Source organism: Schistocerca cancellata, chromosome 1 (assembly GCF_023864275.1).
Source record: "Schistocerca cancellata isolate TAMUIC-IGC-003103 chromosome 1, iqSchCanc2.1, whole genome shotgun sequence".
In the NCBI taxonomy this organism is placed as follows: domain Eukaryota; kingdom Metazoa; phylum Arthropoda; class Insecta; order Orthoptera; family Acrididae; genus Schistocerca; species Schistocerca cancellata.
The window spans coordinates 106,862,313-106,879,710 of NC_064626.1; the positions used below are offsets into that span (position 1 = coordinate 106,862,313).

The window sequence follows — 17,398 nt, forward strand, 5'->3', positions numbered from 1 at the left end:
ATATTATTCCCGTTCCTGGCGTGTAAGGTCTTCAGCCGTGATTGTGGTCATTTGCTATAAAATTCTAATTTGGTATTTGTATTTTAGCAGTAAGCTTTAAAACCTTATTTACTGCCATTCCTGGCGTCTGATGCCGTCTGCTATGTTTGTGGCGACTTGCCTTTAATATTTCAATACCTGTATTTGGTAAGTTGCAGCGAGTTTAAAACAATTCTTAATTTATTGCCATTCCTGGCGTGTAAGGCCTTCTGCCCAGATCACAGTGGCTTGCTTTTAAAACATTATCTGTTGTACCTATATTTAATGGTGATTTGCTAAATTGTAACTCACTGAAAACACTATTATTTTCACAGTTGCTTATTCCTTCATTTATAACGAGTGATATTTTTGTTTATTGTTGAGTCTGGAATAAGTGGTTTAAAATAAATTGTTTGTAACTGTAAAAGGCAATTAAAAGTAGCTGATTACGGCCGCGTCCACAACCGTAACCGAATCCTGCCTTCCCTTGACTACGACCAGGTTTCAATCAGAAGTATGTCATCATTGCATTTATTGCTTTTTATGGTGCATTATCCAGAAGATAGGTCGAACTCTCCGGAAATGTCTCGTGAAGAATGTCTTCCGTCGACCAGCTAAAACATGACACTGCCTGGTGGTGCCAAAGACGACCTCGGATAATGGATATACAGGGTCTGTCAGATACCCTGCCAATGTGGTAAAACGCTGCGTACTGCCGAAGATAGTTGTCGAGAACACCAATGGCACACCAAATTGGAGCAGCCTAATAAGTCAGCAGTCGCAGAAAATTGCCTATCAGAATTACATGGAACGGATTACTGCCATACTAAACTTCTGACACGGATGTCTAAGCTCTGGAACTGCGAAACTAAAGAACCTTATAAGATCCGAGAAAGGGAATCGCTGATCGATCGTAATAGTGGTTAAACCGCTATTAATCTGATTGAGGAGACGGTGGAAATACCCCACAACGAACTGACTTCGGAGGCAGGCGGAGGAACAACAAAGTTGCCGCCAGCATGCGTAAGTGGGCGCTGACTAGGACGGATCTGTCTGTCGGCGGATGGATTGTAGCGGGAGACACAGGGTGCGGGTGGCGGATAGAACGGCAGATCAGAGTGAGGGGAGAAGAGATAAAAGCGCCATGCCCGCCCCCAAGCGGTCAGTTTATCAGCGCACCTGGCAATGCGTACGTTTTCGCTTGCCGAAATCATGCGCCCGTTGGACACTGACATCCGGTCGTTTACCCGTGACCCGTTTCGTCAAGAAGTACGCCGAGAGAATCTGAAGAATCACAAATTGAAACTTTTTTATTAAGTAGCTCAAAAAGTTCGTTGCCCTACTACTCACAGGTGAAGGTACACTCCTGGAAATTGAAATAAGAACACCGTGAATTCATTGTCCCAGGAAGGGGAAACTTTATTGACACATTCCTGGGGTCAGATACATCACATGATCACACTGACAGAACCACAGGCACATAGACACAGGCAACAGAGCATGCACAATGTCGGCACTGGTACAGTGTATATCCACCTTTCGCAGCAATGCAGGCTGCTATTCTCCCATGGAGACGATCGTAGAGATGCTGGATGTAGTCCTCTGGAACGGCTTGCCATGCCATTTCAACCTGGCGCCTCAGTTGGACCAGCGTTCGTGCTGGACGTGCAGACCGCGTGAGACGACGCTTCATCCAGTCCCAAACATGCTCAATGGGGGACAGATCAGGAGATCTTGCTGGCCAGGGTAGTTGACTTACACCTTCTAGACCACGTTGGGTGGCACGGGATACATGCGGACGTGCATTGTCCTGTTGGAACACCAAGTTCCCTTGCCGGTCTAGGAATGGTAGAACGATGGGTTCGATGACGGTTTGGATGTACCGTGCACTATTCAGTGTCCCCTCGACGATCACCAGTGGTGTACGGCCAGTGTAGGAGATCGCTCCCCACACCATGATGCCGGGTGTTGGCCCTGTGTGCCTCGGTCGTATGCAGTCCTGATTGTGGCGCTCACCTGCACGGCGCCAAACACGCATACGACCATCATTGGCACCAAGGCAGAAGCGACTCTCATCGCTGAAGACGACACGTCTCCATTCGTCCCTCCATTCACGCCTGTCGCGACACCACTGGAGGCGGGCTGCACGATGTTGGGGCGTGAGCGGAAGACGGCCTAACGGTGTGCGGGACCGTAGCCCAGCTTCATGGAGACGGTTGCGAATGGTCCTCGCCGATACCCCAGGAGCAACAGTGTCCCTAATTTGCTGGGAAGTGGCGGTGCGGTCCCCTACGGCACTGCGTAGGATCCTACGGTCTTGGCGTGCATCCGTGCGTCGCTGCGGTCCGGTCCCAGGTCGACGGGCACGTGCACCTTCCGCCGACCAATGGCGACAACATCGATGTACTGTGGAGACCTCACGCCCCACGTGTTGAGCAATTCGGCGGTACGTCCACCCGGCCTCCCGCATGCCCACTATACGCCCTCGCTCAAAGTCCGTCAACTGCACATACGGTTCACGTCCACGCTGTCGCGGCATGCTACCAGTGTTAAAGACTGCGATGGAGCTCCGTATGCCACGGCAAACTGGCTGACACTGACGGCGGCGGTGCACAAATGCTGCGCAGCTAGCGCCATTCGACGGCCAACACCGCGGTTCCTGGTGTGTCCGCTGTGCCGTGCGTGTGATCATTGCTTGTACAGCCCTCTCGCAGTGTCCGGAGCAAGTATGGTGGGTCTGACACACCGGTGTCAATGTGTTCTTTTTTCCAGTTCCAGGAGTGTATATTCAAGGACCTGAAACGTTGTAGAAAGAATATTTATACCAAGCTGCAGAATGTATGGCTCAGTGTCACCATATTCTGATAGCTCATAGCCTGAGAACGAGCATCAGAAAGTGGCCTCAATTCCAATGCCAACGTCGGTGATGAAGCTGCGACGACAGTCGTCCAGAAGAGAATCGCATGCAGGAAGCAGGCAGACTAATGCAGAAAGATGAAAGCAGAACGCAGAATGCTTTTTCCACCATTCAACGACACCCACAAGCAAGTGACACGGCCCGTGCAGATCTGTGAATGGTTCATCTCTACTTCCTTCGAAGAATAGGTCAGCAGGCATGCTTTCACTTGACTAGTCAAAGAGCCTAATACATTAAGCAAAGATTGATTGTATACCAGACTTCCGATTTAGAATTTAACACACTTTCGATTCACAATTCGTGTAAGAATGAAAAGCTTGAAAGATGACGTTCAGACGAACGACTTTGAGGATGTACTTCACAAAAGGAACATGTCGGTAAAATTATTGAAACTCGAGGATGCCATTTTCGAATGGAACATGAATCGGGAGAAGAAAGAGTTGACATTTGTGGCTCACTACGTAATCTCTGTCGCACTTCGTAAGATGGTTTGTGGAATTTAACTTAGTTGTGAGCATTGTATTACAGGAGGTGTTATTTTGTCCCTCTGGCTTGCAGACTACGTCACACGTCTAATCATGGCGAAAAAATGTTAAGTCCTGTGCAAAAATCCCGTGCAAAACCTGCATTTCCTCTTTGCTACAGACTGAATGGACGTGGTTTAGCATTGCATTTTTTCGATATGTTTGTCAAATGTGCACTTGAAACGATGCGGATGGTGGTGTATTGCTTCAGTAGCGTCACTGTGTGTCTGGAATTAGGAAAGTCTAGGCAACTATGGACAAAGTTGTTCGTTTCGAAACACATCCATTCACTCGTATAGGATGTTGTCAACGGACTGTAAGTTCACTGAGAGCAATGGCGCCTAATTTGGTGCTTAGAAAGTGTAACTACCTCTTGTCGTCCATTTCACGGTGGAGGAAATTTCTCCAGACTCTGGAATTTGAATCATCTACATCCATCTGGATGGGGGTGCCCCACTCATATTTCTGCCGGAACATTGATTCCGAATCACATGATCATTGATTATTATTATGAAAGTTATAACCAAATTACCGTAAACTAAGTTGTGGAAATTTAATTTGAAGCAGCACTGAGAAAATCCAGACCAACGAAAGCCCAAGTTCGAGACGAACGTCAAGCTCAGCTCCAGCAGATTTGCAGAGAAAAACGGAATATGAACTTTTCAAAAGACTAAGTGTCTTCTAGAAGATTTTGTAGAAAGTAGAACAATACACTTTTCACTAAAAAGCAGTCGTAACTCCTGCTCCTAGTATGGAAGAATAAGCCTAATTTCGCAAACAGCACGGATACTCAGAGTGGCAATAAATGTAGAATAAAACGCAAACTAAAAGTAGAACTAGAAGATTAAGACTGTAGTGAAATACAGGGAGACATTCGCAGCATCGTTGATTGTTGGAAGGACTAGGAGTTGGTCTTGAATGTAAGTGAATGTAATGCATATAAGTAGGTGAAGAGATCCATACCTGTTCGGTTATCCTACTGGTGAAAAATCATTGAAAACAGCAACAACTACGAAGCACCTAGGCGTAATTAAATACAGTGGAATGTCCATCTAGAACAGGGGCGGTCAGATTTAGGCTCACGGACCATGCTCAGGACTGAGTGCCAAAGCGCTCTGCCTTGCTTCACGTTTTCAGTTTTCAGCACTGCCACTCCCCACTGTCTGAGCAGTTGGAGGGGGAACAGGGGGAAATTTCGAACGCGCCGCATTTAAGGGGCTCCGGAAAGGCTCAAAATCATGAAAAGTTCAATTTTTACTTTTTTGCGTTTTCTGAATCTGCAGACTATTACCTTTTAATAGATATATAATTTATTCAATTCCGAAGACTACAACTATTTTTAAATTTTTTTTGAAATGTGTTCTACAGGGGCGTGACCCACTGTGGCGCTGTTAAACTGCTGTCAAATGGTGTTATTATTAACGTCCGTGTTCATCAGGTACATTTTAGTGATGTGAGATAAAGTATGTGTTGTGGCTAACCTTTGATGGTTCAATATATATCGCTGGTGTGATTGTCGATTGTTTCATGTTTATTTACTCTGTCGTTATCTCGAAAATATTCGTAATTAATTCTGTTTCTTGAGTCTCTGTTTTGTTGAAGTATAATAATGAGTAAAAGTAAAGTTATTAGAAATCCTCTGAAGGCTTTTAAGAAAAGGAGAAATGTTGGAAAGCCAAAGTTATGTGTTATTACTGTAAATAATAACATTCTAACATGGTACGAGCGATGCTTGCTTTAGACAAGGAACGCCTTCGGGCTGCAGACAGGGCTGTAAAGAGTCTAGAAATACAAGCAAGAGTAAACAGGAGGAGGAACAAGAGGAAGCTGGAGGAGGAGTTTGCAGAGGATGAAGATAATCCATCCTATGGACCTGGAATGCACTAAAAAGTTAATCCAATCTTTGTCGCTCGATTCCCAAAACTTTTATTTTCTCATACTAATTACATGTTTTCTAAGGATCTTCCAAACATATTTGTTTCAAACTTTCAGTAAATGTTACACAGTACCTTCTGCATAATTTAACACAGCCTTTTTCCAAAAAACTGTATATCTTTGAATATATAAATAAAAAATTGCAAAAAAATGTTGTGAATTTTCATTACAATTGAAAAAAAATCATCTTTAGTAACTGAACTAAAATTTTGTAAAATCCCTGTGTTAAGTTGTAGCCCATATTCCAATAAATAATCTGTAAAAAGTTCAACTTCCTACCTCAAATACTTTGTGAGGAAAGATGTAATTTATAAGCGTTATTTTAACATTGCAAGTATAGGGCGTTCCGGAGCCCCTTAAAGAGCAGTCCTGTTGCACTGCATACGTACTGGTTTTATATTTCATATTTCTCAACAACACAAATCACAAATAAACAGATGTAAGACTGTCAGTGCCCTCAAAACCTTAATAAAACTATCGTTGTAATTTTTATATGGCTAGAATTAAGTCTTTAAACTTCGCGCTTTCTTTAATGCCAGTGAGCCTAAGGAACTGGGTTGTCTTTGTCAGATTTCATTTTTAAATGCACGTCCATCAAATCAGAAAGAAGTTACCTTGCAGTGTCTTACTGTGGGCAGTATGCAGTCAAGTCAATTTAAAATGCAGAGTCCGCATTCCATTCCAGATGATTTAATTTTCGTTCCTGCACTCCTTTTTCCATTATAAATTCAACAATAGTGACATTTAAGTCGAGAAATCGTTCCAGACGTGCCCCTTGACTTAGCCAACGTACTTTTCAGTAACATAAGAAGTCTCTATACTCTTCGTTCATTTCAACTGAAAACTGTTGCAATTGTAAATTGGAATGTTACTATATGTATCTTCAATTTCTTCAAGTGGTTCGTGCCAAAAATTTAGCACAAAGTGCTTCTTGATGTACAGAACAATGAATCCCGTCTGTGGATCATTGTAATTTTTTGCTCTTTTATCGTTATCTAAAAGTTTAATTCTTCATGGTTCTGTAAGGTTGTTTCGTAGCAAATAAGCGGTACCTGTCGCTTATGCAAATTGAGAATTGTCATCCTTCTCTTCTGTCATTTCCATTCATTTTTAAACGATTGTGACGATAGATGGCTGGACTGGCTCTTTTTGCACAAAAAGCCACTGGATCTGTGAATGTCCTTCATAGAAATTGGAAACTACTGAGGTCATCGGTCCCTAGGCTTACACGCTACTTAATCTAACTTAAACTAACTTACGCTAAGGACAACACAAACACCCGTGCCCGAGGGAGGACTCGAACCTCCGCCGGGGGGAGCCGCTCGAACCGTGGTAAGACGCCCTTAGACCGGGCGGCTACCCCGCGCGGCTGTGTCCTTCATACCACGAACAAATAGCGAAGGATAAACAGCACTGACAGAACGATCCTGCCGAACTCAAAGAGAGTTGTGCCGACCGCAAAATGCCGCACCGCAATGCTAAATGAAATTTCGCGGTGTTCCGGGCACTTCCGAGAAGGACCGAGTAAATCCGAGCGACAGGCCGGACTTTGACCCGCCCGTGGCCCGCACGCATGCTGTGGCCGGCCTTGGTGTAAATGGACCTGTCCTTCTGGACGAGACAATTAACACTTCGAACAACTGTATGCGATACACGTCGACACCGGAAGCACAGAAGAGGAGGCCAAGGTATTGCATTTCTTATTTTATTTCATTTGCCCCCCCCCCCCCCCCCCCCCGCCCCAACAGATAAAATCCCAAATAGGTATGAGAGACTGGGTTGTCACTGAAACCTGTAGTGTTAGACTCTGAAATGGCTACAATGAAAAGGAATGAAACCAGTGCTCCCACAAACATCCTCTTCGGTTACAATTTTCACTTAAACCATTGTCTTTGGAACAAAGTACAGAAACAGGGATTTACGGAGGAATACAAGAATATGGAAGTCCTATCGTTTTGGCGCTTATTTGTTGCAGTGACACGTCTTCCACCAAACAGTGTCGATGAAGTGTGGACGGTAATAATGGAGGAATTTCCCAGCGAGAAAAGGTCGCGATAGAAGACTAAATGATCAATAAGTTGATGGAAAATCCTAATATACCACCTAAAATGTGGAATGATTTTAACCAGCGGCACAGAACCACATCGAGGTTTGCCATAGGAATTTTAAACTCCTCGATAAATGTAAAACATCCCAGTGTACACTTTCTCATAAATAAGCTGAAATATAAACGATTCAATTGTACTGACTCGTAACAAAAAAATTGTTGACTAAAAGTTAAAAGACATTTTAAAAACGTATCAAGACTGAGATGTTTAAAACATTTGGCTTTCTTCCAAAAAACTGAGTGAGAAATTGTGATTCATAAATTATACAAAAATCTTAATAATTTGCTGCACTAATGTTCTAGAAATAAAATAGCGAAAAAGAAACAAAGTAAATAATTTTTTATCTTTAGAGCTTGCGGCATAATATATGTCTGATAACGACACGATTATTAGAATAGATGCACAAAATAGCTGCTTATAATAAGTAATCTTTACTTACGACAATGTAAATATGTTGAAAATAAAATGTTAATTACGATGTGGAGGTAGTTTGACAGTTCCACTCTTACGAAGCTATATGTCTGCAAAGATTGTGCAGATGAGCAGCGATTTTATTTTACTAACAGAAATTTGTTACGATTGTCTTTGGTTGTTGCATATGTTACTTCCGATTTACCCATTTTAGTGTTCTAAAAGTTCAATAAAGTTTTTGTGGTAGTACTTGTTCCGAATCCTGTATCTTCGTTTAATATTTCTAGTGGGTATTTTCTCGTGTACATATAGATTCCCAATTCTTCAAGAATGTTCATAGCAAAACCTTTTGGTATTCTAAGCAGAATCTGGCGTGCATTTTCTATCGTTTCAGCTGTGTGATTTTGATTTTTTTAAGTGTAGAAAGAAGATCGACTGATTATATTTGTTGTCTCTAAAGTGTCCTTTATATCTCACATTAAAATTTCTTCCTGTTTGGCCAATGTAAAAGCTATTACAACTGCCACATCTGATGTTATATACGCCTGGATTACCATATTTAGATGTCCTAGTGGTGGTGGAAAGTACTTTTATTGAAAGATTGTTATTGGTTCGAAATGCTAGTTGAATATTTGTTGCTTTAAAAAGTACATTAATTCTGTTGGAAATTCTGTCAAGGTAGACTGATGAAATGTATCTTACTTTCTACGTCGGTGATGTTGCTCGAGTTAGGCATATCTGGCTATGTATTGTGTTCTGCTTTGGTGTTTTACATTTGTAGTATAATTTTGTGGTTATGTTGGCATCAAGTTGTTTTAGAATTTCTGGTTTTTATAATGGTAAGTTATTTGATCTATTAATCACTGAAACGGAAAAAATGCTAATTTATGAGCCATTGGATGACAGGAATTGGCATTTATAATATTATCTGAATAAGCAGCTATTTGGTGCATTTACTCTAATAATCAAGTCGTTACAAAAAAAAAAAATCAATTAAAAAAGCTTTGGAGGATGCCTATCTACTACGTGCATAGCCAGTCCTAAGCGTGGATAAAATGCGAATGGATATTCTTATTACCAAAACGGTCAGAAAAACTACAGCCAAAATATATATGGTTGGAAACACAACGCTGACATCAAAGGGCACAAAGTCCACAAAGGTCCGGCCTCCGTAACTGGGTGGAATGTGTTCTGCAGCTGATGTATACTATGTGATCAAAAGTATCCGAACACCTGGCTGAAAATGACTTACAAGTTCGTGGCGCCCTTCATCGGTAATGCTAGAATTCAATATGGTGTTGGCCCACACTTAGCCTTGCTGACAGCTTCCACTCTCGCAGGCATACGTTCAATCAGGTGCTGGAAGGTTTCTTGGGGAATGGCAGCCCCTTCTTCACAGAGTGCTGTACTGAGGAGAGGTATCGTTGTGTGTCGGTGAGGCCTGGCACGAGGTCGGCGTTTCAAAACGTCCCAAAGGTGTTCTATAGGATTCAGGTCAGGACTCTGTGCATGCCAGTCCATTACAGGGATGTTGTTGTCGTGTAACCACTCCGCCACATGTCGTGCGTTATGAACAGGTGCTCGATCGTCATGGAAGATGCTATCGCCATCCCCTAATTGCTCTTCAACGGTGGGAAGCAAGAAGGTGCTTAAAACATCAATTTAGGCCTATGCTGTGATAGTGCCACTCAAAGCAACAAGGGGTGCAAGACCCCTCCACGAAAAACACGACCACATCGTAACACCACCACTTCCGAATTTTACTGTTGGCACTACATACGCTGGCAGATGACGTTCAGTGGGCATTTGTCATACCCACACCCTGCCATCGGATCGCTACATTGTATACCGTGATTTTTCACTCCACACAACGTTTTTTCACTGTTCAATCGTCCAATGTTTACGCTTCTTACTCGAAGCGAGGTGTCGTTTGGCATTTACCGACGTGATGTGTGGCTTATGAGCAGCCGCTCGACCATGAAATCCAAGTTTTCTCACGTCCCGCATAACTGCATGGTACTTGCAGTGGATCCTGATGCAATTTGGAATTCGTGTGTGATAGCCTGGCTAGATGTCTGCCTATTACACATTACGACTCTCTTCAACTGTCAGCGGTCTCTGTCAGTCAACGGCCTGTACGCTTTTGTGCTGTACGTGTCCCTTCCAGTTGCCACTTCACTATCACATCGGAAACAGTGGACCTATGAATGTTTAGGAGTGTGGAAATATCGCGTACAGACGTATGACACAAGTGACACCGAATCACTTGACCACGTTCGAAGTCCGTGAGTTCCGCGGAGCGCCCCATTCTGCTCTCTCACGATGTCTAATGACTACTGAGGTCGCTGATATGGAGTGCCTGGCAGTGGGTAGCAGCACAATGCACCTAATATGAAAAACGTATGTTTGGTGGGGGGGGGAGGGTGGATACTTTTGACCACATAGTGTAGCTACCAGACCATCGGCGTGGGCAGGCCCTCGCTCAGACAAGTGAGAAATGTCCTCCGTTAAACGTAGCTCCCAATTTCTAGGATTCCTTGCCATTTTCGGGATTCTTGGTCTTCATGATACTTTACTCATCAATATCTGCTATGAAATTTGGAAACTGATCCATGCAGAATATAAATGCTTCTACTCATTTTTTTTTTTTTTTTTTTTTTTTTTTTTTTTTTTTTTTTTTTTTTTTTTTGGCAGGAACAGCGCATGACCTCCCCTGCATTGGATCCATCCCTGCTATTTATATTAGACTATGTGCTATGTACAGGGTGAATCACCTAAAACTTGCACCGCAAATATTACGGAAATGGAAAGTGCTATTGATGTACGGTTTCCTTAGAATGGATTCGTCGTCAGGAACTCGAATTGTTAGTCATACAACAGATTGTAAAAATAGTTAGGAAGTGTACTTTTTGTGCAACCATACACTTCTTAAATGGAACTATGCCTATTGATATTAACAAACTAACGGTAGGATAAATTAGTCTGTCAGTGGTGTTTGTTGCAGGATTCTAGTGCGAATCGTTTACGAGGTATGATATTTTGAAAAGTTTCCACGACGACACTGGTCTGTGCCATTCAACCTGCTTAGTTGCTAGCTACGATGTTTTATGTTTGCTTATAATGTGCACGTGAGTTCCTTGAGTGCATTGCGGCAGTCCAAGCAGTAGTCGAAGCAGTGGTTCGTGAGTGAACAATTGGACATATTATGCAGAAAGAGCCGACATGCTCATGGTGCATGGAAAGCGAAGGAAGAGTACAATTCGATTCTCTTGAACGGTACAAGCTGCAAGATACCCCAGTAGACATCAACCGGTTCAGTAATTATCAGTCACTTCAACCAGTTACGTGACATTAGTAGTATAACGCCTAGACAGCGTAACAGAAGGAAATAAGTGACGACATAAGAGGGGAAAATTAATGTTGCTGATGTTGCTGTTGATCCGCACTCTAGCTCCCGCGCAGTCGCACGAGTAAGTGACATGAATTAGGCAAGTGTCCTACGCATTCTCCATCGATATAGGATTAATCCCTATCCCATTTCTCTACATGAAGAGATGCATGGAAACAACTTTAAGAAACGTGTCAACTTCTATACATAGGCATTAAGACAGGATCCTCCAGATGAACCATGTATTTTATTTAGTGACGAAGCTACATTTACCAGTCAAGGGCAGGTAAACCACCGAAAATGCACTACTTGTCTGTTGACAGTCGCCGTTGGCTTCGTCAGGTGGAACGTCAGCGTCCATGGAGTGTAAAGTTGTGGTGTGGGATAGTGAACCATCCGCTGCTATGCCCGTTTTTCATAGACGGATTACTGAACGAGCACTACTATCACAGCCTCGTAACAGACCATCTTCCACGGATGCTAGAAGACGTTCCTCTGCAGACTAAGAGGAACCTGTGGTACCAACGTGACGGCTGTCTAGCTCATAGTGCACAAAGTACTACAGCATGCCTCCACGAATTGTTTCCAATTCGTTGGATTGGACGCAGAGGACCTGTACCTTGGCCGGCCCGGTCCCTAGATTTTACGCGTGTAGACTTTTTTCTATGGGAAAAGCTGAAAGACGCTGTCTACAAGGACACACCAACTACATTTCATGATATGCTACGGCGTATTGCTGTAGTCTGCTCGGAATCTCTTCTGAAATGCTAGCTCGCCTGCAGCAGTCGTTCCACACCATTGCCGCTGTCACTGGTCGTTTCGAATATAACCTGTGATGGTGAATTTTCTCATTACTGGTCAGAATACAGATAACTAGTGCATGCACTTGTGTTGTTCTTGAGTGTGTGCTACCACAGGTGTTGCACAATTGTCCTTGTGGGAAATTTTCAAAACCATACGTCGTAAATGATTCGCACTACAATCCTACAACAAACACCACTGACATTCTACTTCACCTACTTTTGTTTGTTAATGTAAGTGGGCATTGTCCAAAAAAAGTGTATGTTTGCACAAAAAATACACTTTCTAAGTCTTGTTGCAATCTGTTGCTTGGCTAACAAAACGAGCCCCTGACTACGAATCCATTCTTTGAAAACAGCACACCACTAGCACTTTCCACTTCCATGATATTTGCGGTGCATGTTTTAGATGATGCTCCCTATATGTTATTAAACACACTACACTTTACAGAATATTATTTCCAATGTGTGTAAAACTAGCCAAAAAAGCATAAGAATAAAAAGTAGACTCGTAAACCGCTGGAAAACTGATTGAAGAATGCTTGTTTCAGCTTTTGCAGACTGACGGCTACAAACCGATGATTCTCAAGATTATGTTCGTCATAGCGATCTTTGTTTCCCAGTTGGGTTTTTTCTGTATACTTGGCAACAACGTCATTGAACAGGTAAGTGCTAAAGTGTTTCGACAGATTTACTCCAGAACTTGCGCAACACTAACAATATACAGCACGTACAAGGAATCGCTCCTATATTTCCCCCACAACGTCCTTTTGGCACGCTACATGTGGGCCCTCTTCTGCATATTCCGGTAAGCTGCAATGCGAGGCCGTTCCGTAATATTTCTTACGTAAAAGGAGGACACATTCTAAACAATTAAAAGCTCTTGATCAACTACAGATCAGTCAAGCTATACGCGTGCCTGGAACGATAACGGAGCTGTTAGTAGTCAGGGACGTAGATAATTTCCTTTTCTGGAGGGAAGTGGGGATCAGTAGTGTTCAAGTACGACAGGGGCCGGCAAGAATTCGGCCCGTTTGCCAAAGTGCTCATCCTGGATTTACACTCTCCCCCACTCCCCCACCACTCCAAGCTGTCTGAGCGGGAAGAGGGGGAAACTGCGAACGAGCCACCTTTAGATGGCAAAGAAGTCGCATTAAACCATATTTACCAGTAACACTCATCAGAACGGAACAATTTTTTAATATTATTTAATTATTTTTGGCACGCTGAAGACAATTTTTATCTGGTAGAAATTATCGGCCTACGGACAGATGCAGACAATTTCACAACTCTTCGCACTCATGTCGCCACGTATTCATAATTTTAGTTTCATAATGGATAAAGGTATTTTGATCGAAGTACTGCAGTACTTTTGCAACCTTCTTTATGGAATCGTGGAAATTACACCTGAGGAGAACAATGTAGATGTCCTGGACAGTCTTAACGTAAAAGAATTTGTCTTTAAAAGAGGAATTACACTGCAGAATAATCAGTTACACCGCACTTGCACGGGAGCACTTTTAACTGAAATGGCGAACAGCCTCGAAAACAGATGTTAAGACTGACAGTGTCCTCAAGACGTTTAGAAAACTATTGTTGTATTTCTTTCAAGAAGACAATGAATTCTTCACACCTTAAGTTTTCTTTGACGTCAGTGAATTTAGAGAACTCAATTGTGTTTGTCAGAATTTGTCCCTTCTTTTTAAACATATCCCCGTCAAATCAGAAATAAGTTGTTTCTCACTTTACTGTGGGCATTGTGCAACCGAGGCTCTCCGAAAGTCTGATGATATACTGCCAGACTCATACATTCTACACACCAAGGTAAATAATCATTTTGTTCCACTTCCACCAAAGATTTTAGATGTTCCGATGGAATGTTATCTATCCCTTCTGCCTTACTTGATTTTAAGTCTTCCAAAGCTGTTCTAAGTTATGATTCCAATGCTGGGTGCCCTATCTCTTCCCTACTGACTTCTGTTCCCCCTTCTATCACGTCATCAGCCAAGTCCTCCCCATCGTAGAGACCCTCAATGTACTCTTTCCACCTGTCCACTCTCTCGTCTGCATTTAACAGTGGAATTCCCATTGCACCCTTGATGTTACCGCCCTTGCTTTTAATTTCACGAAGGTTGTCAATTTGTATATGCTGAGTCCGTCCTTCCGACAATCGTCTCCTTTTCGATTTCTTCACATTTTTCATGTAGCCATTTCTCCTTAGCTTCACTGTACTTCTTATTCATTTCATTCCTAAGTGATTTGTACTTCTGTATTCCCAAATGCCCCTGAACAATTTTGTACTTCCTTCTTTCGTCGATCAATTACAGTATTTTTTCTTCGCAGTTACTTTCCTTGTACCTACGGTTTTCTTTCCTACTTCTTTGATGGCCCTTTTTAGAGATGCTCATTCCTCTTGAACTGAAATGCCTACTGAGCTATTGATTATTGCAGTATCTACTGCCTCAAAGAACTTCAAGCTTATCTCTTTATTCTGCAATACGATCGTGTCCCACTTCTTTGAACATTAATTCTTCCTGACTACTCTCTGAAACTTCAGCCTCCTCTTCATCATTTCTAAGTTGTGCTCCGACTCTATATCTGCTCCGGGGTACGCCTTACAGTCCAATATCCGATTTCGCAAACTTTGCTTGACCATAATGTAACCTAACTGAAATCTTCTCTGTATCCGCTGGCATTTTTCAAGAATACGTCCTTGCGATTCTTGAACAGAGTATTCGCTATTACTAGTTGAAATTTACTACAGAACTCAATTACTCTTTCTCCTCTTTCCCGTAACCCTTTGTTGTACTCATTCCTGTACAATCGCATTCCGGTCCCCATAGCAATTAGATTTTCATCTACCTTATTCGTACTGAATTACCGTTCAATATTCTCATACACTTTCTCTCTCTCTTTATCCTCTGCTTGCGACATTTGGCATGCATAGCTAAGCTACTGCTGCCGGTAGGTAGGGACCAATCAGCGAGTTTATCGGTGCCATTGGATTAGGGATGGATGGGGAAGGAAGTCGGCCGTGCTCTTTCAAAGGAACACTCCCCGCATTTGCCTGAATCGATTCAGTAAAATCACGGAAAACCTACATCAGGATGGCCGGACGCGGACCTTAACCGTCGTCCTCCTGAATGCGAGTCCAGGTGTGTTAACCACTGCGCCACCTCGCTCCCTACATCCGTCGATTTTGTTCCGTTAAGAGCAACGTGTTGAGTTTTATCAGCAAAAAAACACCGAATCGAGTCATAAATCTGGTCCAGCACTATGTAAGCTCGTACTTTTTTTCACTAAACGGCAGTGCTGGACAGTGTCAAAAGCCTTCTCGAAGTCGAGGCACACAGTATCAGTTTCAGCGCTGATGTCTACAGCGCTGTGGATCTCATGGAGAAACATAGCCAGCTGACTTTCGCACGATTTCTGTTTGCGGATTCCATCCTGATTTTTATAGAGCTTTTCGTTCTTCAAAAACTTCACGATACATGAGACTAAGACATGTCCCACAATTCCACGATATAGGCCTATCATTATCTGCATCTGTCCGACGAACTTTCCTGAAAACGGGAATGCCCTGCGCTTTTTTTCAGTCACTAGATACTCTTCGTTGCTTCAGAGATCTATGATAAACTATTGTTACAAGGGGAGCAAGTTCTTTCACATAACAACTGTAGAATAACAGGTATCTCGTCTGATCTTGATGCCTTTCCACAACAAAGCGATTGTAGTTATTTTTCTATTCCGCTTTCAGCTACTCAATATTTGACATTTCGAAGTTGGTGCCATGACTGAAAGGAGGAACCGTATTACGATCTTATGCGGTGAACCAATTTCAGAACACCAAATTCAGTAATTTGGCCATGTCTCTCTCGTTTCCAGTTTCGATGCCACTATGGTCACTCAGTGACTGAACAGGCGAATCTGAACCGCTTACTGAACTTGTGTAACACCGTATTATGTTAGGGTTTTTAGTCAGATCGATTGACAACATTATGCCTTCAAAGTCAGTGAACGATTCTCTCATTGCTCTTCCTACACTCCTTTTCACTTCCTACAACTTTTGTGAGTTAGGTCTTGATTTTTCTTTACCATCGTCCTCAGCGCTCAGTATATGAAGCGACTATTCAGATACTCTGCAATTTGTATCCTGTCACTCTTGCTAAGCAAAAATATTGTCCTACGTTTCTTAACATTTCTTGTAATATCCGCACACACATATGCTATTACAGCCTTATATTACTGACATCCTCCTCTACGATGATTCGAGAAGTTCGGGTCTGTTTGTTGCTAAGGTTGTTAGACGTTAGTTTCAAGAGTTGGTTCTCTAACAAGCTGCTCGGAGTAATTTTCGGACAACACATTAAGAATAATGTCACACCAATCCCTGTCTCTAATACCACTTTTGATAGCATCACTCTCTCAATCTATATATGGCAAGTTGAAGTCAACGTGCATACAAAGGCATGATCAGGAAACATATTCACGTAATTCTGAAAGTTCTATGTGAAGCGCCCTACCTCTACAGCTCCTGACACAGGTGGTCTGTAAAAGAATCCAGTTACCATTTTTGGGCCATATTTGATGCTTATTTTCATCCACATTAATTCAAATTCGGAATCCATGATAACCCCGCCATATATTATCGAATTCTTTTCTGCAATAATTACGGTGCCCGCAAAGGTGACTAACTTTTTCGAATTTGTCCGGTTTCGGCCAACTTCCTGTTCCTAATAATATCTAGGCATTACAGTCTTCAACAAGCGATGCTGATTCTGTGACCTTTCCGTGGATGCTCCTTCTGTTTACTAATATAATATTAACTCCTCAGATTTCCTTCTCCGTAAATATAATTCATCAGAAACATCTTCAACTCTGCATTCCATATCTTTAATGTAGAATTCAATTAAGGCCTTGAATTCTTCTCATTCTTAACTATTTAATGGTACTTCACTGGTTCAACTCATAAAAAGTGAAGAAAATCCAGACAAAACTTTCATATGATCTGTAAAGTTTGTTATAAAACAATCAAAGAATTATATAAAGACCGCCCCTCTGTTGTAGTCTTCGGGATTACGAATCAGGTAGTTTGGTCTGTTCTTTTGGATTTTAATGCCCTGGGGAACTAAGGCTGTAGTTTCCAGCTATTGACAAATTTTAGTTGCTCTCCAAAACAGCCCTACAAGTAGCATCACACCTTACAAGTCTTCTCTAGTGCCTTCAGTTAGTACCATAGCTTCTCTCGAAAATACCGTTGAATTTCCACTCTTAAAGAGCTGTATTCACCAAGGGGT

At 42.4% G+C, this 17,398-nt stretch overlaps 1 protein-coding gene across 1 annotated transcript in view; it reads left to right on the forward strand.

The window, feature by feature from the left end:
• The window catches only part of LOC126190796 (odorant receptor Or2-like), a 68,696-nt gene that overhangs the window by 31,985 nt on the left and 19,313 nt on the right, over nucleotides 1-17,398 (forward strand). The window contains exon 4 of the mRNA XM_049931753.1: nucleotides 12,653-12,766. Within this exon, the coding sequence (XP_049787710.1) occupies nucleotides 12,653-12,766 (114 nt within the window). The remainder of the gene's footprint in view (nucleotides 1-12,652; nucleotides 12,767-17,398) is intronic.